The sequence below is a fragment of the Vicia villosa genome, unplaced genomic scaffold, assembly GCF_029867415.1.
Source record: "Vicia villosa cultivar HV-30 ecotype Madison, WI unplaced genomic scaffold, Vvil1.0 ctg.000858F_1_1, whole genome shotgun sequence".
In the NCBI taxonomy this organism is placed as follows: domain Eukaryota; kingdom Viridiplantae; phylum Streptophyta; class Magnoliopsida; order Fabales; family Fabaceae; genus Vicia; species Vicia villosa.
Genome location: NW_026705387.1, coordinates 124,434 through 148,704, shown reverse-complemented (window position 1 = coordinate 148,704; position 24,271 = coordinate 124,434). Strand labels below are relative to the sequence as shown.

The 24,271-nt window shown below is 36.8% G+C and overlaps 1 protein-coding gene across 2 annotated transcripts; it reads right to left on the bottom strand.

Moving 5' to 3' along the window:
• Positions 1–4,402: 4,402 nt before the first annotated feature.
• On the bottom strand, positions 4,403–8,211 carry LOC131631727 (uncharacterized). Of its 2 annotated transcripts, none has more exons than XR_009292795.1 (8): positions 7,736–8,210; positions 7,508–7,567; positions 7,092–7,340; positions 6,905–6,981; positions 5,979–6,055; positions 5,205–5,337; positions 4,891–5,096; positions 4,403–4,800 (listed from the first exon to the last, which is right to left on the bottom strand). XR_009292795.1 is itself a non-coding variant. In XM_058902488.1 (8 exons), exons 1-7 carry the CDS (start codon positions 8,169–8,171, stop codon positions 4,941–4,943), a joined length of 1,188 nt encoding a protein of 395 aa, XP_058758471.1. In that variant the 5' UTR covers positions 8,172–8,211; the 3' UTR covers positions 4,403–4,800; positions 4,906–4,940. The 2 variants fall into 2 exon arrangements, 1 of the variants encoding a protein (XP_058758471.1); XM_058902488.1 differs by having other exon boundaries at positions 4,906–5,096; positions 7,736–8,211.
• Between the last annotated feature and the right edge of the window lie 16,060 nt (positions 8,212–24,271).

Genomic DNA, 24,271 nt, shown 5'->3' with positions numbered 1-24,271 from the left:
TCTGGTGTAACCGCTTACAAGCAGGAAAAACAGAGCCCTACTGCAAAACAGGCAATAACCGATTGTGGTAACCGATTACAGCAGAGTGAACTTCCAACAACATTGTTTTTTGATGATCCGGTCACTCCTGAAACTATTCCACAGCCCGCGAATGAAGTTTAAAATGAGGAAAATCCTAGAAGATCAACATGACAAAGGGTGTTGCCTTTGAGACTCCAAGAATGTGAGAGATTCCAAGATAATGAAGTCAATAATGAAGGTGATTTCGTCCATTTTGCGCTTATGGCTCAATCCGAACTAGTGAACACGGAGGAGGCTTTAAGCGATCCAAAATGGATTTGTGCAATGATAGAGGAGCTGGAATCAATTGAGAAGAATGGCACTTGGGAGTTGGTTTATCTACTTTATGGTAAGAAGCCGATTGGTGGCATCTTTATGTTTGGTAGGACACCAATCTCTTGGTGTTCCAAAAAGTAACCGGTGGTAGCACTCTCATCTTGTGAGGCCGAGTATGTTGCAACATCGTTATGTGCTTGCCAAGCCATGTGGCTTATGAATCCATTGAAGGAGTTAGGTAGCAATTAGGGTGAGGCTACTACACTTCTTGTGGATAATGTTTCTACTATTAATCTTGCGAAGAATCTGATTGCACACGGAAGAAGCAAGCATATAGAGATGCGGTTTCATGATTTGAGGGAGCTAGTGAGTGATGGAAAATTACGATTGGGATATTGTCAAAGAGAGGACCAAGTGGCTGATTTGTTGACCAAGGGGGTAACAAATGAAGTGTTCAAGAGGCTGAAGATGAGTTTGAGCATGCTTGACTTGGACCAACTGAAGTGAGGTGGTGTGTTGAAATTGCTATTTGTCAGCACTTCAGTTGGCGTAACCGGTTACCGTAACCGGTTACAGTCCCGATACCTGAAACAGAAGTGGCTGTGTAGTGGCGTAACCGGTTACACTGAAGCTTAGCAGTTTTATTTTTCTGTTTTGGTTGTTATTTCAGTTTCCAATCATTTATAACTTTGTATATTAAAGGGCCTCACTACTCCTCATTGTTGTTAATGCCAATTTGATCACTCACCCTCAATTACTCTCTCTCTCTCTCTTTCTCTCTCTATCTCTCTCTCAATTTCTTTAATCTTCATCTTCTTCAATTGAACCAAATTCTCCATTGATACACCTTGATTGTTTTGTATGTTCTAACATCTTCAAGCAATTGATGATAGTGGTGGAATATTCAACTGCCTCCTTCAAACTCTTTATTTCTTTATCAAGTTTCTTGATCATTTTATTTTCTTTTTTTCTCCCTCTCTGATTTTTAATTCAAATAGTTTATACTAAAAATAATTAATAATGATGCAAAACAAAATACTAAATTTTTCGGAGTATTGATGATAGTGGTGGAATATTCAACTGCCTTTTCTATGAGTATTACTTTATCCACCTCATGGGATGATGGTTAACACTCTGAAAATTCGATTTTGTCTTTCACATATTTTAGAAATGCATCTCCAAACGTACCCAATACACGCAAAAAAAATTACAAGTGAGACATCTCTATTTTATTAAAAAAAATAATTCAAAAATGCATCTCTGAATATATTCCGAAGATGCAATTACTTAACCTTCCTTCCTGCTTTTGAATACAAACATATTTTATGACAAGCAATGCATTTATCAATGTTAAGTAACGAGTGATTCGTGTGACAAAAATAACTAAATTGTTGAAAAATGTCTAATTTACATTGGTCAAAATATATACAATACCAAATCATTTATGGGAATACATTTTCAAACTAATTCGAAAGCAATTTTGTAACGAAACGCTGAAGTATGTATATTATGAATGGGTTCGAAAATATATTTTTAAATTTTCACAATAATGATGCAAAACAAAAAAAAATAATTAATGATACAAAACAAAAGACCAAATCCAATTGATTCTTGTAACAAAGTCATTCAAGCTTGAATCTCTTGAACTTGGCCAACCAATTGATTGCCTCAATGATTTATAAACATGTTATAATAATAGTAATTATTCGATGTGGGACTCAAACCTAGCCTTCAATGTTCTGAATTTGTTGGAATTGGAACCATATTTACCGTAGCTGCAGTCACTCGACGACCTTGTCATGTGCCTCACACATATAACAGACTTCTATCTCTTTTAGAAAAATGGCCTTGATGACTAACAACAATTAATCAAAAGATTTGCCTCATTGAAAACATATACTTTTTTTTAGAAAAAACAGTTTACATATAAATCATATTTAAATGTAAGTTTGCTAAAAATAAAAATAAAAAAGAATTGTTTGTAAAAAATAAAATGTAATAAGTGCCACATTCAAAGCTAGAAATCAAAAGGCCAGATCCAATAGTTTCAAGGTTTGAGTTTGTTTGAGTTTTGAATCTCTTGAATTTGGCCAAACATTTCTACGACTCAATACTTTATAAACATATCATTTTGTTGGTAATTTTTCAATGTGGGCTTAAATCCTTAACTTTGGTCCTTATTTTGAAGATCAAGCTGCTCAAAGATCTGTTTACTTCTGGTTTAGGACAACCTCATACTGTCAACCATTTGACCATAAAGACCAATCCTTCCATAACCAATCTTGTAAATCATCACACATGTAATATGATGTTATAACAGATTTTTCTGTACTGGTGTACTAGATATTCCTAGCTTTTCTTTTAATATCATGCTTGTACAAAGACTTGCATCATCATTAAACCTGTGAACTTTTTAATGCTAACAAATGTTTGATATGGATAATATAGTTACATATGGATACAAAACATCATAAAAGAAACCAAAAAAGAAACATGAAAAATAAGTCAAAGGAAGAAGAAAAGAAGGCAACTTCTCAACTGCCCAAGAAACCTACATGTGAGGTCAACTTCATACATCAACTTCTTCACAATGATGCAAAACAAAAGGCCTAATTCAATAGCTTCAAGGATTAAATCCGTTTAAATTTTGTCATGATTCCATCTGCTACGCTTCAATGTTCTGAAATTGTTGGAACCATATTTTCCGTAACTGCAATCACTCAAGGACTCTGTCATGCCTCACACATATAACTGTTAGCTGGTAATTTCGACACCACATGGTTGTTGAAGACTTAAGGTTAAGGAACGAGTAGTAAGACTTCAACAAGATTGACGTTTTTCCTGAGCATTTGTCAAAGATACGTTTGTAAAGGAAGGTGCTAGTTATGGACTTAGAAATATTTCCTAAGTTAATTATTTTTCGACCGAAGAAAGTACTTCGACAGAGAAGTTAAGATTGGAACAAAAGAACAATGGTTATTTGTCTTGATCTGTTGTATTTAGAGACACGTGGAACTTCAGGGCGAGAGAGGAGCATGCATAGCGAAATGTGGCGTGCTCTGGTCGAAAGACCGTTAGAATCAAACGAACTATGTACATAGTTTGTGTCGAAGTGTTCTTCATTACAAACGAAATACATCAAACATAAAGCACTGTCCTATGATCAATCTAGTCAATCATGTGAGTAACCAAGAAATTTAAACATTTTTAGGAGGACTAGCGCTTGCTTACCAATTTTCACGGTAAACAATAACAAACTCAAAAGATATGCCCCATTAGAAATTAACTTTGCAATAATCTCACCAACTGAAACATATATTAGTCATCTATTCCCTGCACTTGATTGGTTTCTTGGCATGTTTGTTTATGCAGGAGCTGTATGCTCTCGGTTAGTTTCTTGCCATTCTGTGCATGTAAGTGTTAGATCAGTTTCAAAACTAATTGTAAATATGAGTTTTTACATGCATTAAAACTAAGCTTTTGTAAGTCACATCTTTGTGCTTTTCCTACTGTATCGCAATGCAAATTTATGAATTTGAAATTGTTTATGAGATTAGCTCAAAGAATCCATCCAGGAATAAATACATTCCAGAAACGATTTCATCCAGCTTCATAGTCAATGATCTGTTTTGCTTCTACCAACATCTTGCTCCTTATATTGAAGATCAAGCTGCTCAAGATCTTTCTACCGGTATTTCGAGCTAAGGATATATGGTGGCGTTAATCGAAATACACTTGTTTTAAAGTCGAAGATAATTTCAAATCACTCAAATAGCATGAACTATTTTTACCTTGATTTAAGTGTGCTTTTTCAAATTTCGCAAAACCTTACTTTATTTTTCTAAAATAAGTAGTCAACAAACATTTCTAATAACATCTATCTTGGTTTTACTTGGGATTTGACTCAAATTCTCCGTTAACATTTAATTTTCTATTTTATGTTGCCTTATTTTCGGTCGAATATATTATTTTGCTCTTAGATCATGTTTGCAACATGTATTTACCATTTGATAGAAATCTTATTTTCGGTAAAACTGAGGAAGAATCTTAAAAGAAGGAAGAGGTGTTGGGGTTAACTCAGTCATTGTTACTAGTAGAAGACCATAATAAATACATTATGGAACATGGTAAAAAAGAACGATTGTCCATGAATGACAATAGATATTTACAAACCATTTTCTATAACTTCTAGCAGAAATCCTATGCACGGCTAAGAACCACTCTAAACTCGTCTGTCATTCTCACAACGACCATTTCCGCTAGTATTATAGTACATATCTGATCGTGTTGAGTAAATTCGGAACCAACTTCAACACTGACACCTTCTGAAACATAAATTATTCATATGATTGATTCTGTCATGGTAGGCATGGTCCAAATCCAATACATGGTGCATCTGCAAATATGCAATGGTTACATAAAGACCGGTAAAACCAGCTCCACATCAAATCTACCGCGATAACCCTGTCCAAGAGAAAATGAACACAACAAATTACTTGAAAGATTCAGAAAAGGAAAAACCGAGCCAAGTAAAGGAACAACAGAGATGCTAACCTGTATGCAACTTACAAGACAAAAATTTATTTTATGTAAAATTCTAAGGTTCATTTTTCACGATACAGTGTCTCCTCGATCCTCCTAATTACACCACTGAGACTACTACCGCTTTCCATTGCTTTAACGGCAGCTCGGTGTGCAGATTTATGCCACTTGAGTAAATTGTAAGATTGCAAAACTGACCATCTTGCTTGATTAGACATCTGTTTATTGCGAGAAAGTTAAGGTATAAACTAAAAATGTTAGCATTCCAAATGAAAAAATCAAAAGAACCGGCAAATTCAAATCAGAGAAACCAGTTGAGGAAAGACCTCTGCAACAGACAATGGAGGCTCAAGAAGAAGACAGATGCTTCTAAATAGATTTTCATCATTTTCTCCACCCTCTGCCTCACCATAAATAAGAGCTTCAGCTGCAATTCCAGCAAAAAGTACCATACAGTACCTAAACCATTAAACATTGATATCACTTGAATGGATCGAAATAAAAAACAAGATACTTTAAGCAAAAAAAGGCAAGGGGAAAGGGGTTCAGCCCAAAGCTTCTGGGCAATAATTGTTTCTGTTTAGCATCACCATTGGGACATAGCTAGCAAGTTGGGCAGTTTGATATTGGTTTTATCTCAATTGTGATTTTCCGTTTGCCATTGGTTTTGTATCAATTGCAATTTGGAACTAGTTTTTTTGTCCCAACTGTGGCTGGCCCCAACTTTAGCTCCAGTTGCAGTTTGGTCTTGACTTTAACTGTAAATATGATTTGGCCCAACTGATTTTCAATATAAAAATATATTATTTGTTAATTTCTCTCTTTCAAAGGTTACATTTGTAACAAGCTTAAAGCTTAGTAATGTTTAGCTTAAGGGAGAGTGTAAGAAGATATGAAAATATCTTATAACATATTGATATAACATATTGATATTATCTTCGGGTATTTTTTAGACTATCTCTTAAATTTGTTTTCTTATTTATATTGTTATGATGAGGTTGTTTTCCTATTTAATTAGGATAGGAGTCTTTAGTTAGTACACAGTGCTTGATGCACCATCCCATCATACACGCAACCTCTTTAACTATACTCATACTCACCTGTCAAAAGCTGAACCATCAAGTCGGCCTTCGGCAAGGTCGCCGGCAACTTTCTCATCCCAAAACTGAGTCCCTGCCTAAAAAACAACGACTTACTGCAATGATAATGAAGTTAAATAATGGAAGAACTTGCCAAAAATACCGATGCATTTCATGCATATAAAGATTTATGACATTGCTGCTTGATGACTGAAACTAGCAGAGCTACGTTGAGGTTTGTGGGGGCCTTGCCCTGCAACGTTTTCTTGAAATTATAAATACGATTTCGTATTTTTGGAAGTATTTGTGTGTTTTCAATTGACATAGCTGACAGCATTTGTCAACAACACCCAGTTAAAAGAAGTAGCTGTTCGGATACATAATGAAGGAAAATTAAGGTACTTAAGAGTTGATATAGAAGTTAGTTGGGTTTGTTTAGTTGTCTGTCACTTTGTTTGTTAGTTATCTGAGTTACAGGCAAATCGTCAAAATATAGTACCATGAAAGAACATACAAGTATCATTTAAACCAATTATACATGTAAAATATTTAACAGAGCTAGCAGTCGGGCAGTAAACAGACTCATATCAAAAGTAATTTTGCATAACCAAAAGTGCTTCATTCAGTGTTCCAAAACGTCTCAGAGTACATTTAACTATGTATGGTAGTTGAGATGTTTGTGATCAAACTGATGGAGGATGAATAGAACAGTGGTACATGGAAGGAAGAGAAAAGGGAAGAGAAAGAGAAAAGGGAAGAGAATCTAGAGACAGTTAGTAAGGTAGGGAGAGTAAGAAGAACAGAGATAACAATATAATAATATGAAGTGTTTCATTTGAAATGACAAAATGCATCAAATTGTCTGGTCAAATAAAGATATTATACAAGGAAGTGACCAACTGAATCAATAAGCTGTCATATCATGAACAAAAAGAATAACAAAATACCTGTCCTTGAATACCCATTTGCACTGCAACTATTGGATCTAAAATCACCCCCCGAATTGGGCAACCCATCAGGTAAGCTGAAATTCCATCAAGATGAACCATGTAAAGTGTTAGGTGTGGCCGCATATAATGAGGGGAAAACAAATATGATATAACCTATGAAATTCTTAAGAAGCAATGAGTATACCTATTAGGAGATGTCCTGCTTCATGAACGAGGATCCGGCGCCTATATGGCGGCCAGTAACTTGATATTTGAGCTAAACATGTACCTCCCAGGAATATAGAATCTGCAATGGCTAGACCTAATACCACTGTAAGGTTGGGCCTGAGATCTATTCCTTGCGAAATAAGATAGGACACGCCACCAAAAAAAGCAACCAAAACAGTGCCTGAACCATTCGTGAGGCCCCACTTCTTTGGAGCAAGTTTAGTCACTGGATAAAAGAAGAAAGAAAAAGTTAGGTTGAAAAACCAGCTTTCAGAAGTATAGAATTGTATAAAATGCTATTAATTCTAAATGTAAATTGTAACATAACTGAAACTGGGACTTCTAGAAATTTATAGCTAGGGAGAAAGTACTGTCAGAAATTCATGTGTTCACCTTCCAAACCAGTTGACGAGCTCAAGACATTTGGCGTTACATTCCTTGGACCCTCCAAAACTATACACAAGGGAAAATGCAAATTATTGTAACAAAAAGGTATATCAGAGTTTACACACCATAATAAATAATGATTAAGCATTTACTGTATTTACCAAAGCTCAAAATTACTCAAAATTATAACTCTTCAACAAATTCATAACTAAAAAAGAAAAGTTGAAAACTCACCAATATTCCTGCATTTACCAAAGCTAGGCAAGAAACCCCTATCCTTAAGAAACTTATAAGCATTCCCAACAAGTTTCATATTATCAGCATTCATGCAGGTATCCAGAATCTCCCAATCCCTCTGCGGCCCGAACATTTCCAACTCGCGGAAACGAGACCGAGTCAACTCGGCCACCGGAGAAGCTTCTTCACCGAAAGGCTCAGCAGTTGGGCGTTGGTCGGTTTCTAGGGATTTCAGGAAACTGAGAGCTCCGGCGAGGTCCTTCCGCTTCACGGCGTCCTCGTATTCGCGCCATTCTTTGAAGGCGGTTATTTGTCGGAAACGTTTCGGTGGTAGCGGTGGAAAAATGCGCGAGAATTTGGGGGGAAATTGAGGGGAGGCGAGAAAAGGATGAGGAATTTGGAAGTTGAGGGAAGAAGCGTTGGACATAGCCATCAAAAGACATGAAAGTGTGAAAATTAATTTTAAATAAATTGATTTTAATGGTTTTTTTAATTGGGGATTCGTTTTATCGTTTATGATAATAATCTATTTTCTTTTCAAAATCTATTAATTAATTAATAATATAAAAAAACAATTTACCATCATAATTACTTATTTAACCTAATTAACTCATTTTAAAAGCCTTAATTCATGTATCTAATTGTCATTTCGTTAATTAATCATTAGAAAATATAAAATAAATAATACCATTGAAATTCCAACTTTGCAACCATTCATATACTAAATTTATTGAAAAAAAAATTTAAATAACCATGTTTAATAAAAAAAATACTAAAAAAACCATGTTTTCGGGGTATTTACCAAACTGTCTAGGTTTGGGATACCAGATAAGTGAATGCGCCATTTCAAATGGCGCATATGTACCTTACTAGCCAAATGAAATGGCGCAAATGAAGAGAAAATTAGGGCACATGGATTTCAGCCAATCCATTGGGCGCATGCATGCATGTTGCAACACATAGGCGCCATTTCATTTGGCTCCTATGTGTTGTGCCTTTTTTTTTTCAAAATTAACCCGTTTCGGGTATTTTCGCGCAAAGTTTTTGATTCCGGTCTTTTATTTTCCTAAAAACGTCTGATAAATCGAGTTCGTAAAATTCTTATTAACCCTAAATAATGTAATGTTTGCGTCGTCGATTTCGGTTTTTTTACTAAAGCACAATTTATTGATGAAAAACTGAGGAAAGGTTACAAGAGTTGCATGCGAAATTGTTACATTGTCGAAAAAAAATACAGAGTAGATTAGACTTGCGACGAGGTTGAGCCACGACTAGGGCATCTTTTTCTATTGTGCCCCACCTGACGGCAAATGCTGCATTTTCGTTCCATTTTGTCGTGGACGTCCATTTCGGTTCTAATCCGTGTACTATTGGGACAACCCTTTTTCTTTCGCCGCATTGCGTCGTTATGCCAAACTACCTCTCCATCATACTCAGGCCAGTAATCCTCCTTGGCTACCACTAGAAACGCAGCACTGTAAACTCAGAGCAATGTCTGAGTCTTGTAAATTGGAGACAGTAGTGATTTTGCGTCGCGGTGCGCATACGCACATGCAGCTATGACGTACGAGCAAGGCATACGAAAAGCTTGAAACCTTCCACATTCGCACCAATCTTCGTCTAGAAGAACCCTATATTGTTGTCTTGGCAAACCCTCATTGTGGTCAATTGTTTCGCGCACACTGAACGTGCAGTGGAATCGATCGAAAGAAGTAACTTGATGAGTGTTTGCTTTTGCCGATTGCTGTTGCATAAATTTCATGCAACTATCACTTAACAGTTGACCAGATTGCCTAACATCACCCCATTTCCTGCCTCTCGTTGAGAAGAGCGAAGCCATCCTAAAGTAGGTAGCCTCCACTAGTGCTGTGATAGGAAGGTTACGAATGCCTTTGAAAACGCCATTCATGGATTCCACGAGATTTGTCGTCATATGGCCCCATCGCACGCCTTTGTCGTAAGCCCTTGTCCATTTCTCCCTAGAAAGGTTATCTATCCAACTACCTGCCTCTGGATTTGTCATTACAATCTCACTCCGATAATGCTGGAACGTGGGTTGGGTCAATGCATAACCAGCATTGACTAGGGCCTTCCTTAGATGTCTGTCCTTGATCTCCCGCATGAAGTTCTGGGCGATGTGGCAAATACAATAGACGTGTTTAGATGGCGGGTCATGCCATCTGTTTGCTGGATTATTATAGGCACTCTCAATGGAAGCGTGCCTATCGGAGATTAAACAGATGTCAGGCTGAGGAGCAACATGTTCTCGGAGGTTCCTTAGAAAGAAACTCCAAGCAGCCGCAGTTTCACCTTCGACGATTGCGAACGCCACTGGAAATATGTTGCTGTTCCCGTCTTGTGCAACCGCCATGAGCATGGTTCCTTTGTATTTACCGTATAACCATGTTCCATCAATTTGAAGTATGGGTTTACAATGTGCAAATCCTCGTACGCAAGGTTTGAATGCCCAAAAAAGCCGATGGAATATACTGTTTCCTTGGACAGGATTTCCATCTGGGGCATGCGCGGGCAGTGTCTCTAGAATAGTAACAGTGCCAGCTGAGTAACTATGTAGCGCATTGAGGTATCGGGGAAGAATTTTGTATGACTCCTCCTAGTTGTCGTAGACTGTCTCAATTGCCTTTGTTTTTGCAACCCACGCCTTTCTGTAAGATGGCGTGTAGTTGAAGGTTGTAACTATATGCGAGATAATATTTTTGACCTTCAGAGACGGATCTGAGCTTATTAGAGGCAAGATCTCCTGACAGATGAGATCGGCACTGAGTTTCGTATGATCCTGGGAAGTGTTAGGGTTGACACATGTGTGTTGTTGCGTAATCGACCCTATTTTCCATGCATTACTTCTCTTCTTATAAGAAGCCAACAGTCTGAAGCCACACTCTGGATTTTTATAAGTGATTACATACCGTTCCAGGTTTGAACGATCTACTTCAAAATCAACGTTGTGTGCCATGTGCCATTTTTTTATTGTTCTAAGACATGCCTCCTTAAAGGGAAACTTGTCTCCTTCCTTTAACTCATCGTTATTTTGGATGTACGGTGTGAAGAAGATGTCGGATGATGGTTCGTCACCTTGAAGGTTCAAGTTAGTCATATGCGCTGGAGGTGCGTACACATGGGTTGGAGGCACCGGAATGTGTTGCTCGTCGTCGGATTCCTCGTTGACCATTTCGTCAAATTCAGATTCCAGATCTTCTTCTTCCTCGTCAATGACATCAACCTCTTCTTGCTCGTTGACTGGTGGGTCTATAACTTGCGACTGGATAACATGAGTTTCTTGTGTCCCAACCTGAAGAGTAACGTACAGCTCGATGGAATCCAAGCCAGAGTATTCGTGGGTAGTAAACATATCTTGCAGGTCTTCGTCATTTGCAATCTTCATCTCATAAAACTTGACGGTGTTGTTGTCGTTGAAAGAGGGACATTGGTAAAAAACGTTTGCAATAGGACCCATTGCAATCTTAGCGTATAGTCGCTGAATGAAGTATGTAAAGGTTGCTCTTTTGCTTAACAACAATGGAACAACCTGAGTGTTTCTCATCACAAAACCGACTATTTTATGTGAGTAAGTCTCACCGTTTAGATGTGCATGCACAAGGTACTGGGTAGATGAAGTCATTTCTACGGGGAAGTGTTTGAGTGTTGTAAGATCAAGTCAGATTAGCCAAAATTGCTTGTGTGAGTTGTAATGTTTAGAAAATATTGGTTGTCTTATATATGGTGCCTTACAGCTTTGCATTGTCTCAAGACACACACGCGCTGATCTATGTCTGTCCCAAGATTTCGAATTGAACACAAAAGACAAACGCACGCTGATCTAGGTCTGTCACAAGATGCCACCATGACGAGACTAGACAGACGCACGCTGATCTATGTCTGTCCCGAGATTCCGAATTGAACATAAAAGACAGACGCACGCTGATCTATGTTTGTCCCAAGATTCCGAATTGAACATAAAAGACAGACGCACGCTGATCTATATATATATATATATATATATATATATATATGTATATGTGTATATATATATATATATATATATATATATATATATATATTCAATTATAAAATGTATATGTATTTTAATTAATGTATATATAAATTTAATTATATATATATTCAATTATCTGTTAGCGTAATTGATGTTCAGACAACCACAACTAACACAACAACCACATTTATTTTAATTAAATGATCCGGCGTTGGCAACACAAAAGACAGACGCACGCTGATCTAGGTCTGTCACAAGATGCCACCATGACGAGACTAGACAGACGCACGCTGATCCATGTATGTCCAGAGATTCCGAATTGAACATAAAAGACAGACGCACGCTGATCTATGTCTGTCCCAAGATTCCGAGTTGAACATAAAAGACAGACGCACGCTAATCTATGTCTGTATATATATAAATATATATATATATATATATATATATATATATATATATATATACATATATAATATATATATATATAAAAATATATATTAATATATATATATATATATATATATATAGGGAGCGTATCCGGTGAGAACTGATATTTTTATGAGAAATGAGAACTATTGATATCAGCCATCAGATATAATTAACGTTTAAGATTTATTGATTCCATATTAAGAGCACCTTGCTGAATTTTTATCAATTATGATCAATATTTAAAAATTCCATAAATAAATTATCTTTTCAAAAGAATATTTCTACTTCTCTAATTATTAGAATATTATCAAAATAAGAGAATCCTTTTCAGAATTATTACACTTAATATTTTAATGTTATCACAATTTTTTTTATACTAATATGCTATTATTTGATCAAATAAGATTAGAACATCGGTGATAAATATAATTTAATCTTATGATTGAATAAATAATATTTTAATCATATTTATCACTTTTAAGATTTATTAATTCCATACAAATAGTATATTATTGTCTTTTTATCTAGTATGCTCAGTATTTAAATTTTTCATAAAAAGATATTATTTCCAATTGTTTTTACTTGCTTTAATTATTAAAATTTTAACACAAGTATAATTTATTTTAAATGGTGATGATCGTTGAAATTTTATTAAAAGAAAAATTACCAAACTTGCAAGTTAGTAATTCAACCAAATCTATATATATTTAATAATTTTACATTCTTAAAACTTTTAATCAAATTAAAATATATCTCGTAAATCAATAATGTGTTTTAATTTAAAATAGCCGCAATAATAACTTGCAAAAACAAAATATTTCGAACTTTCAAATAAATAAATCAATCAAATTTAAATATAAGTAATAATTTCATTTTCTTCAAAAATTTTAATCAAATACAAATATAAATAATAGATTTTTAAAAAAATATTTAAAATGGATAAAATAGTATGGCATGCAAAAAAAATTAATTTAAAAATAAATATATCATCCAAATCAAAATATCAGTAATGAATTTACATTCTTAAGTTTTTTAGTTAAAAGTGACAAATTAATAACAAGTTATATTTATAATTATGTGAAGAATAAAAGTTTATGAATTCTTAAGTATAAATTAAATTTTATATTCATAGTATTATTCAAAGTTAAATAATGAACAATTCAAAATCAATTATGAAGAATAAAATAATATATTATAAATAAAATAATTTACTTCATTCAAAATAAATTATAGATCAAATTAAAATGGAGTTAGAATTATAGTGAAAATAAAAAATATTGTGATAACATTAAAATATTAAGTGTAATAATTCTGAAAAGGATTCTCTTATTTTGATAATATTCTAATAATTAGAGAAGTAGAACTATTCTTTTGAAAAGATAATTTATTTATGGAATTTTTAAATATTGATCATAATTGATAAAAATTCAGTAAGGTGCTCTTAATATGGAATCAATAAATCTTAAACGTTAATTATATCTGATGGCTGATATCAATAGTTCTCATTTCTCATAAAAATATCAGTTCTCACCGGATACGCTCCCTATATATATATATATATGTATATATATATATATATATATATATTTTCAATTATAAAATGTATATGTATTTTAATTAATGTATATATAAATTTAATTATATATATATATATATATATATTCAATTATCTGTTAGCGTAATTGATGTTCAGACAACCACAACTAACACAACAACCACATTTATTTTACATTGCAAAAAAGAAAATAACACAGACCAACTGGTAGTACACGCTCACTCATTGCAACAAATAAAACAACACTTAATCTAAACTACTCAAGTATCACTGCAAGAACGAGTGGATTTTCAACGCCTCGGTTAACTTCTCCACTGTGTGTCCAAAACATTAGATCCACGTCCACATCGTCTTTCACACGATCCCAATAATACATGTACGTGCCTTCTGGGTTATTATCCGTCAACGTAATGTATGGACAACGGTAATCTATCTGTTTAACTTTCGTGGTTGGACCATCTAGTTGACGAAACCCGGTGTTGATGGCTCTAACAATTCTCTGGAAATTCCAATGCGGGTTCAGGCAAACCCGCATGTGACTACCTTCCTCAAAAAAGACCACGGCCCAAACTGAGTTCATTTTTAAGTGATTGCAGTAAGAATGAAAAAAGAGTGAATACTTCAACTCCACACACACACCTCTATTTATAGAAGAGTAGACCACTCGTGGCAACTTATTTTTAGCGGGTAAATAGGGCGGGAAAGTATTTTGTTAATTATTAATAACTTAAATACTAATTGGAAACTCTGTAACGATAAAATATCATTTCATTGAAATATGCTAAGAGCATTTAATTGAATGGTACAAAAGTTACAGAAATGATAAAGAAATTGCGGCATCTAGGATATTACAACGGTTAAAACAATGTCTTCTCTGTCCTCCATCATCCGAGTGCATTGAATGTCGTCTTCCATAGTCTCCCACCAACGCTGTCTTTCAAGGAAAACACCACCCCTTGTTCTAAGCCCCTTGATCGATCTAATTTCTTTGCCGGGACTGTACTCCCCGTCCAAAAACCTCGGGATGGTTCTCTTAAGTTGGTCCATGGAATGGATATTCCAAAACATAACCTGCATGGGAGGTTTGACGGGGGAGAAAATTACGTGCCCGTTCCTTCGACGATATTCCGGTTGATAGTCGAACCGCCTCACAGGAGGTGGAGGCTCAGAGGTCCTGTGCGTGCTATCTGGCCTTATTCGAGATCTCATTTTTTCCGTATGTGTGGTCGTATGAACACAAGAAACCCTAATTTATAGAGGGACAGACGACTTGCTTAAGGTCTATAGCACAATTAGGGTTTCCTCTACAACAAAAAACGTACACCCTAATTTTCAAAAAAAAAAAGGGCTTGAACTAATGCGCCAAATGGAATGGCGCATTAGTTGTTTTTTTTAACTGAAATGCGCCAAATTCCATTTGGCGCATTAGAAGGAATTTTCAAAATTTTTGCCATTTCATTTGGCGCATGTGTATTGTGTGTGGTCCCCACCTGGTCCCCATATAGCATGCGTCCAAAACGACTCCTGCAACCTAGCATGCGTCTGAAGCAATTCCTGAAACGATTCCTGGCAAGATTCCTGAAACGATTCCACCTAATACTGCATGCATGCAACCCTATCTGGCACCTAGTTCTGCTCTGCATGCATGTCACCGAAAGTTGATTGAATGCATGCCAACCACTTCTGCACAAGCAACACCTAGCAACTTTGAATGTGTTGACATGTCCAGCATGCAGCTTGTTACCGTTTAAGCCTCATCAATATATATACTACCATGACCTCTGCAGATTTCTCACCACATTCACTCATCTACTCTCGCATTACTCGTTTTGCTCTCAAATTCCAGATTTCCAGTGCTCAACCATGTCTCTCTTAACAATGGGTGATACGCACCGAGGAACCCCCGAGAACATCGCAGCCTATGTAAGTATTTTACTATTACGTTAATTATTTCCAGCCTATGAAATAACTGATTACTTATGCATACATAATTATATTCAGGACGCCGACCGTTTTCGGACTCGTAGTCACTCAACCATCGCTCCGGACGACCGCATTAGACCATACTTGAACGTTGCTGGTTTCAGACCGATTAGCAGAATCGTCGAGTCTTCTATTGATCACAAATTTTGTGAATACAAGATTACAATCACAAAGATGTTTTTGATTCATGGCAAACTCAATAAGCATACAAGACACAAGGTGGAAGCAGAAAACTCAAAGAAAAGCAAGCATTGATCACTCATGTCAGAACAGGTCGACCTATTATGCTTATAGGTTGACTCAACACAAGCAAAACAAGAAGAATGCAGAAAAGCAGCAGTTAGGTCGACCTACTGTCAATCCAGGTCGACCTAAAATGGAGAAAAATCCATATACCTCTGCTAGGTCGACTCACACATCATCCAGGTCGACCTAAAATGAAGAAATTCACATATCAGTCTGCTAGGTCGACCAACACAACAACTAGGTCGACCTAATCTGAGAAAATGTCCCCAGAATGCATCTGAAGAGGATTCTGGTCGACCTACTCCTTAAACAGGTCGACCTAACTGGGAGCAAAATTCTGCAAGCTCTGCTAGGTCGACCTAAGCACTACAAGAGGTCGACCTAACTGATCAAGAATGCCAAAAATTATGTTTCTCTCATCTCCAACTGTTAAGCTATCATATATATTATCAAAGGTTCAATTATTCAAGGCAACACCAACGACTGAAAGATACACAAAGGCTTCTCATCTTCGTTCTTCGTCATCTCCAACGCAATTACACATAATCATTCTTGCGTTGAGGGTTAGTGATCGAGTTCGATAACGTCCATGGAACGGAATTGAAGATTCCTAGTGGGTGAAGATTTGTGGGGTTTTTGGTGAATAAAATCTGCGGGTTTTGTCCTCCAAGATAGGTGTTTCTTGGGGGTTTTTATCAAGAGGTTTCATCGAGGATCCGGCTGAGTGTGAAGATTGAAGAACAAGGGTTCGAGGGAATTGAAGACACTGCAGAAAGGGATCAAAGTGAAGCTCTTGGATAACCTTGATCTGACTCAAGATTAAGGGGGAAGAAGATTCAAAGGATCGACATAATTGGTTTATGGTTTATCGCTTTGTTATCTTCTTTGTATATACTACTTTCAACATTAATGAAAGATTACCCAATTTCAGTTTGGAATTATTGGCAGACGTAGTCGTAGCGAGGACGATCGATGAACTGCCTAAACAAATATCGTGTTCTTGTCGCTTTTACTTTTTCGTTTACGTTCTGTTCATATTTGGTTATAATAGCAAATTGATCAACGATTCGAGTGTTAAGATTGTGAATTAAGAACTTATATAAACATCACAATCCATCACATATTGAATCACCGTCAATTTGATCATTATCACCAAGTGTTTGTATATTTGTTTCTATCACTTTTACTGCATTGCAAACATTGTTCATCATACAAGAAGTTAATCTGATTTTCAATAAGAGCAACGCTTTGATTCTGCAACGTATACTCTTATCACTTACCTCAAGTTTTTGACTGGTTTTAAACACATATACAATCGTTTCGATAGTGGTTCGGAATAGACGCGAGTCGATTCAGGATCACTTCCGCTGAAAAGTCGTTTAACTCCGTAAAACTGTGAACGATCTATTCACCCCCCCTCTAGATCCTAAGGCCAGCGTCTAACAAATTTGTTCTGGCGTTGCTAGAACGCTGGAGGCCAGAGACACACACTTTTCATCTCCCAACAGGGGAGTGCACCATCACTCTGGAGGATGTTCATATGTTACTAGGCCTTCCAATTGACAGGAAAGCAATTAATGGCTGTGTAATGCAGGCAAATTCACTGTGCTTTCAGGAAATTGGCATAGACTTGATAGAGGGACAAGTTGGTGCTAAGGGACAGGGTATTAATCTTAAGAGGTTAAGGCTTTATTATGATAGTTTTCGATTGGATGATGCGTCTCCACAAGAGACCGTACTTCAGAAAACCAGGTGCTACCTACTCTTGCTAATTGGAAATGTTTTGTTTCCAGATAGCACTGGTAACACTGTTAATTTTATGTATCTTTGTTTATTAATGGATTTTACTAGAGTTGGTCTATATAGCTGGTGTAGCAACCTGCCCTAAAAATTAAAGATTTAGAGTCGCCACCTATTCTGAAGGGCGAATAGGAAACCCTACGCAGTTTAGAGATCGGGGTAAGTTACTATAATCAGGTCGAGGGAAGGTGTTAGGCACCCTCAACCCTTTCCTATTGGCTTTGAATCTAAGGGTCAAGTTTTATGGCTAAAAGTTAAGGTTAATAGCTAAGGAAGTGAATAGGGGAAAAATTGAGATTTTAGGGAGGGGGACTCGCCTTGTTACCAAGTGCCTACGTACCTCCTTATGGAGGATCAGAGTCTACGTAGTTCGGGCACAGGGTTGTACGCCTTAGAAATGAATTTTTGGTTTGAAGGCTTTTTGAATGGCCTATCATAGCTTGTGATTTGAAAGGCATTTTGAATTGCCTGATTGAAAAGGATGAAAATCCGTAGTGTCGTGGTTTAGTGTATTTTGAATGTATTGGGCGTACAACCCTGATTTAATATGGCACCGTTAGATGCGATGACCAATAGATTTGGTCAGTATAGCTAACGGATTAAGGGGCATTGCTGGTTACTCAGATCGATAGATTGATCGTCGCGGGCAGCAAATTAAATGTGTTTTGGATTTTATGTATTTTTTATCTCTCGTCTAATGCGACTAATAGCTTTAGTCGGGTCGAGGAGAGAATTAGTGTTAATGGATAAATTAATTAGAAAAAAAAATTAATATACAATTAATTGGTCAATTTTGTCTATTCGCTGCAGTGGGTGTGTGTTATTCTTGGTAGTAAATTAGAGGATATGTTAATAGCATTCAGTTAGGTCCATAAGACCCAATAACTCAACCCTAATATACAATTGCAGACAATAAACCTAAATAAAAATAAAGTAAAAATAATACAAAAAAACATGACAGAAGCTAGAGTTGGGGCGGTACATCCCCTCTCACATTATTTTTGACTCTTCAAAGTAATTAAACTAAAAGAACAACAAAATAAATATAAAAAAAAAAGATTGAAACAAGAACCTGTCCATTACTATCAAAATTACAAGTGAATGAGAGAGAGCATCTTCCTCTCCACACAAACCGTTAACGTCATACCCCCCTCTGCCTCCATTGAGAGTTGAAGCCGACGAAATCGGCAAACCCCACGGTGCTGGTAACGGCGCTGGGTGATGTGTCGATCGGAGGTGGCTTCGACGGTGGTCCGATTATTGTTGATGTTGAATGGGTGGCGGAGAAGCTTGCTTCGCGGTGGGAGATGGTGTTCGCGGCGGTTGAAGTCGGGTGGAGGCTACTGTGGCCGATGGTTGGGTTCTAAAACGGCGATCTCGCGGTTGAAAGGGTGGCGGAGAGGGATCCGCTATTGTGCTTCGTGGCGGCGGAGCGAGTTTTGGTTTTCTTTGTTTTTTTTCAGAATTTTCTTCTTTTTATGGATCCTTAAACCGGCTTATCTTCTTTTCACCTGTAAACATAAGCTACTGCAAAAAAAATTATGGTTAGTTTAATTTATGTTATTGTGAATGATGATATTGGCCATGGTGGTGTAAAGAATAATGATACTGATATTGAAGGTAAATTGGAGGGTGGTGTTTATATAATATGTTTTAAGGAAAAGATGAGTTTATGGTGACTTTGCAAAATATATGCATTGTTAGCATAGTTAGAGGAAAGACAATGTATGGATTGTTAGTACGGTTCGAAACGTAAATGAAAAATTGGTGTGTTTAATTAGTATGAAAGTGATAAACAAAGGATCCTCTTGCTAAAGATAAGTATGGGATTGTGGTTATGTCTTTGAGGCAAGGTTCTGCTGTTATAGAAAAAAAAGGTTAGAAATTCGGTTTTTGAGTATATACGTGAGAAAGTTAGTGTATCAAATTGTGTTGGCTTCCCCTTGTTCACTAAAAAAAAGTTTTATTTATATTAGTAAAAAACTAGGGTTTTCTACCTCTAATGGGCCTAGTGCCCAATTAACTTAATAATTAAAAAAACTAAAAAAGAATCCTAATAATAATAATATTTACAAATTCTATGATAACCCTAGACAATATTAATAATAAAATCACCTAATATTAATATTAATATTAATAATAAAATTAATAATATTAAATACTAATAGTTAGAAGTAATAAAAATTACTAATAATAATCCAAAAAACGCAAATGTTAGTAAAAGGAAAATAATATTAACAATTGATGAAACCCTCGAAAACACTTGTTAATCGTACCCCATTTATTTCTCAGGACATTTTATAAGAGGGTGGGTTTGACAATAGGAATGTCAAACCCCATGGCTCATAATTTTGACCCTTGATGAATTAAAAGATATAGATCTGTTCGGGCAAATTTTGGGGTATGACAGCTGCCCCTGTTCAATCTTCTTAAACCTGAAGAGTCGGATAGGCACGTCTGCCCATCGTAATCTAAAGGTAGAAGATGATTGAACACTGAAATGCCCTGAAATTTGCCTTTGTTGGGGAGAAATTCCATGGGAGATGGGCTTACAGATGCCACCCGAGGTAAATATCCCTCTCTTTCGAATGCGAAGCAGATGCTTTCGAAAGGATTCACTGCGTTTCGATTGTAGCACGGCCTAGAAAGGCAACCTGAATTTTATGCAATGTTATGATGCATGCGATGTATGATGCAGTGAGCTTCTCAAAATAAATGAGAGCGGTGTATGTATATGCAATATGTATGAATGAGGTGTGTTAGTTGAATGATGCATGATTGTCAGTTAAAGTATGTTAGTAGCTCTGAAAAGAAAGATAACACCTTTGATTGTTATTGATGATGTTTTGGAGAATATCACTGCCGAGGGACTAACGTGATAAACCCAATTGAGAAACCTTTTGAAAATCTTTGTTGTAAAATCCTTTGTAAAACCCTGTTTGCTTGGAAAAGCTCATAGAAAGGATGGAATACGTCTTAAAGAAGACTGCCTGAAAAGGTTCCTGAAAAGGACTGCACCAATAGGATCATTTGCCATAGCTATAGCAAACTCACCTGCACCATTTAGGATAATTTGCTATGCTTATAGCAACTTCACCTGCACCATTTAGGATAATTTGCTATGCTTATAGCAAACTTCACCTGCACCATTTAGGATAATTTGCTATGCTTATAGCAAACTCACCTGCACCATTTAGGATCATTTGCCGTGCTTGTAGCAAACTCACCTGCACCATTTAGGATCATTTGTCGTGCTTGTAGCAAACTCACCTGCCCCATTTAGGATCATTTGCCGTGCTTGTAGCAAACTCACCTGCCCCATTTAGGATCATTTGCCGTGCTTGTAGCAAACTCACCTGCACCATTTAGGATCGTTTGCCGTGCTTGTAGCAAACTCACCCGCACCATTTAGGATCATTTGCCGTGCTTGTAGCAAACTCACCCGCACCATTTAGGATCGTTTGCCGTGCTTGTAGCAAACTCACCCGCACCATTTAGGATCGTTTGCCGTGCTTGTAGCAAACTCACCCGCACCATTTAGGATCATTAGTCGTGCTTGTAGCAAACTCACCCGCACCATTTAGGATTATTTGCTATGCTTATAGCAACTTCACCTGCACCAAAAAGATTCACCTGCTTGAAGACTCACGACTCGAGGGTCGGAGAAAAATAGCACGTCAAATATTCACGACTCGAGGGTCGGAAAACACACCTATCACAACACGAAGGTTGGAAATATATGACTCGAGGGTCGAAAAACACACCTGTCACAACACGAGGGTTGGAAACTGGGTTTTTGTAGTATTTGAATGCACTAGATGATATGCATATGCTAATGCGTATGTATGTATGCTGATGCTGATGTCAATCTCAAGATTTTATCTCCTTATTGAACTTGTTTAAACCATATTTGCACCTACACCACGACTATGCTTATGCCGGCTTGGTAATATTTATGTATGCGGGTAATGCTTATGTATATGTTGATTGATGAGTGGAACGAAGTAGTGTCTTCTATAAGACTACCTGAAAAGGCTTCTGGAGTGGATGTGAGTGTTTGTCTTTAAAGAAGACTATCTGAAAAGATTTTTTTAGGATAGAAATTTATCTTAAAGAAGACCACCTGGAAAGGCTGGAAGATGTCTAAAAAGGACTACCTAAAAAGGTTCTTAGCAAGGAATGATTAATGTCTTAGAAAAGACCACCCAGAAAGGTTCATAGAATGTCTTAAAGAAGACCACCTGAAGGGGTTCCTGAAAAGGTTCGTATAAAAGAATGTCTTGAAAAAGACTACCTGAAGAGGTTCCTTGAAAGGATGACAATTCGCCTTGAATAAGACTGCTTGAGGAGGCTCCTAGAAAGGGTCGTGAGATTTGTCTTAAGGAAGACTACCTAAAAAGGTGTAGTGTGATGTATCAACCAATGTATGCAATGCATGATTCCTATGTATTTGCATGATGCTCCGATGATAGGTTGTTGATAACCAAAGCATATATAGCTCGCTGAAGTTGCAGGTTTGTTTGATAAGGTGGGGTGTGATGCTAGCGCGATTTCCCAATCCCTGTTTTTGCATTTGAAGATCGTAGTTAGGAGAAAGATCGGACCGAGGTTGTAAAGTATGAGAATGCCTTTCCCTTTTGTTGTGCGCCTTGCCCCAGTTTGGCTCTTTGAAATACTCCACGCCTTTGACCTTTTGAGGTTCTCTAGACCTTTAACCTTTTGAGGTTCTCCACACCTTTAACCCTGAGAGATTCTCCATACCTTATGGGTTTGATACCCAATGCCCCAATGTTTAGTGGAGAAAGGATGCCCATGATCTCCAAGCCATGAAGGAAGTGCCCTGAGGAATAACCTTGTCGTATGCTTCGACGTTTAGATTGAAGGGTATGCCCTTGATTTCCAGGATATGGAGGACTATCCATAGTGTTCTTATCCTTTTGAATTTGAATTTTTCCCATGTTTGACATGCCCCTGTTTGAGATTGCTTCGAGGTGTGCCCCAAGTCGGTTGAACCTTTAGGATGAATGCCCCTAGTAAATAGGATCTTTGATCGTGTGCTCCTGCGATCCTTGAATTTTTGCCCCTGTTTAGGGGAACCCCCTAGATGTGATTCCCCCTATTCCAGAGTCTCTATTAGAAAGGATCACCTTTTGATTAACCCATTTCGAGATCTCCTCGATGCTAAGTGTAAACTCGTAGATGACGTTGTACCCTTTGAGAAGTAACTCCAATGCGATGCGTATGCAAGTTTTGAAATCGAAGTCCGTTATGAATTAGTACGGGATGATTAGAAATGAATGCTTGAAGAAGCGCAGTGGTTAGAAATAGTTTTAACAAACTTTAGGAGTCAGTATAACAGAATCCTGCTTAATATGCTTTCATGGTTAACCTTGCCTCAATTAGGACTTTTGAATGTTGTAACTTGGCCTGGTTCGTGGTTTTAAGAAACAACGGATATAAGGCTCAAAATTTATTTAACCCAACCCCTTTCTCCTTGATGTTCTCCAAATCCTAAATATTCGCCTAATCCAATGAATGTGCTTTGTTTGTAAGAGAATCGTTTCAGTTTTGGTATTGAGCAAAAGCCTTAGTAGAGATCCAAGCACTGATGAAAAAATATTGTAGAGATCCAAGAATTGATGAGAAGCTTCGGTGATCTAGCAGTCACAAGATTATCCTTCACATTTCGCCTTTGTTTTATTTTATCCCTTATTTTTGCATGAACCAACTCTTTCGAGTTTGATCCATCGGGATGCCCTGATTTTTTTCCTAAGTCCTTTTTCTTTTCTTTTATGAAATTTTCCATTTTGACTTAGCGGGTGTTTTTCTCCTTTTCTTTTGAATGCTTCTTGAGTTTTGGATATTGTGACTGCCATGTCGACTTTGATTTGTAAGCTTCGACTTTGATACTTCCTCGATCTTGAATGATGTGTTGAGGAAGAAGATTGTTGTGAATGTTATCTTCATTGCTTCCTCAATCTTGGATGAATGCGAGGAAGAAGATATGCTTGAACCTTTGCTTTGCTTGATCCTTATGCTTGAACCCTTGCTTGGATTGACTGATTCTCTTGACAACCAAAGTACACCATGGAATTAATTGAAATCTACCATGCCCCTGGTTAAAATCAAGGTTTATTTGAAAAGTAGAAACAAACTCCAACTCCTGGCTCGAGGGGGTAACGAGGGATTAACATCCTTATATCTCCACTGTTTGGGAATTGAAACAATGCATGTACATCCTCGGCTCGGTCTTACCTTGAAAGCATATGTTTAGCTGGACTTTATTATTTGTATTCGTCACTCTCCCTCACGTTTGTTAATAATCCTAAAAATAGAAATGTGCGACTGGACAGTCGTAGTAGTAAGTGGATGAAGTGAATGAATTGATTCCAAAACCTGCATGGTCATCCCATTAAAATTGCTAATCCGAAGGTACAACTTTTATCCTAAGAAACACTTAGCGATCGTAGGGGTTGAAGTTCTAAGCATGGCAAACACCTATTGATCC

What these genes read in the sequence shown, in the direction of transcription:
- LOC131631727 (XM_058902488.1), bottom strand. Translation starts at nt 8,171, where the DNA reads ATGGCTATGTCCAACGCTTCTTCCCTCAACTTCCAAATTCCTCATCCT. An exon ending in TGGTAAATGCAGGAATATTG is followed by an intron (nt 7,568 to 7,735) that starts GTGAGTTTTCAA and finishes CCTTGTGTATAG; the next exon opens with TTTTGGAGGGTCCAAGGAAT. An exon ending in AAATGGGTATTCAAGGACAG is followed by an intron (nt 6,056 to 6,904) that starts GTATTTTGTTAT and finishes GTTGTTTTTTAG; the next exon opens with GCAGGGACTCAGTTTTGGGA.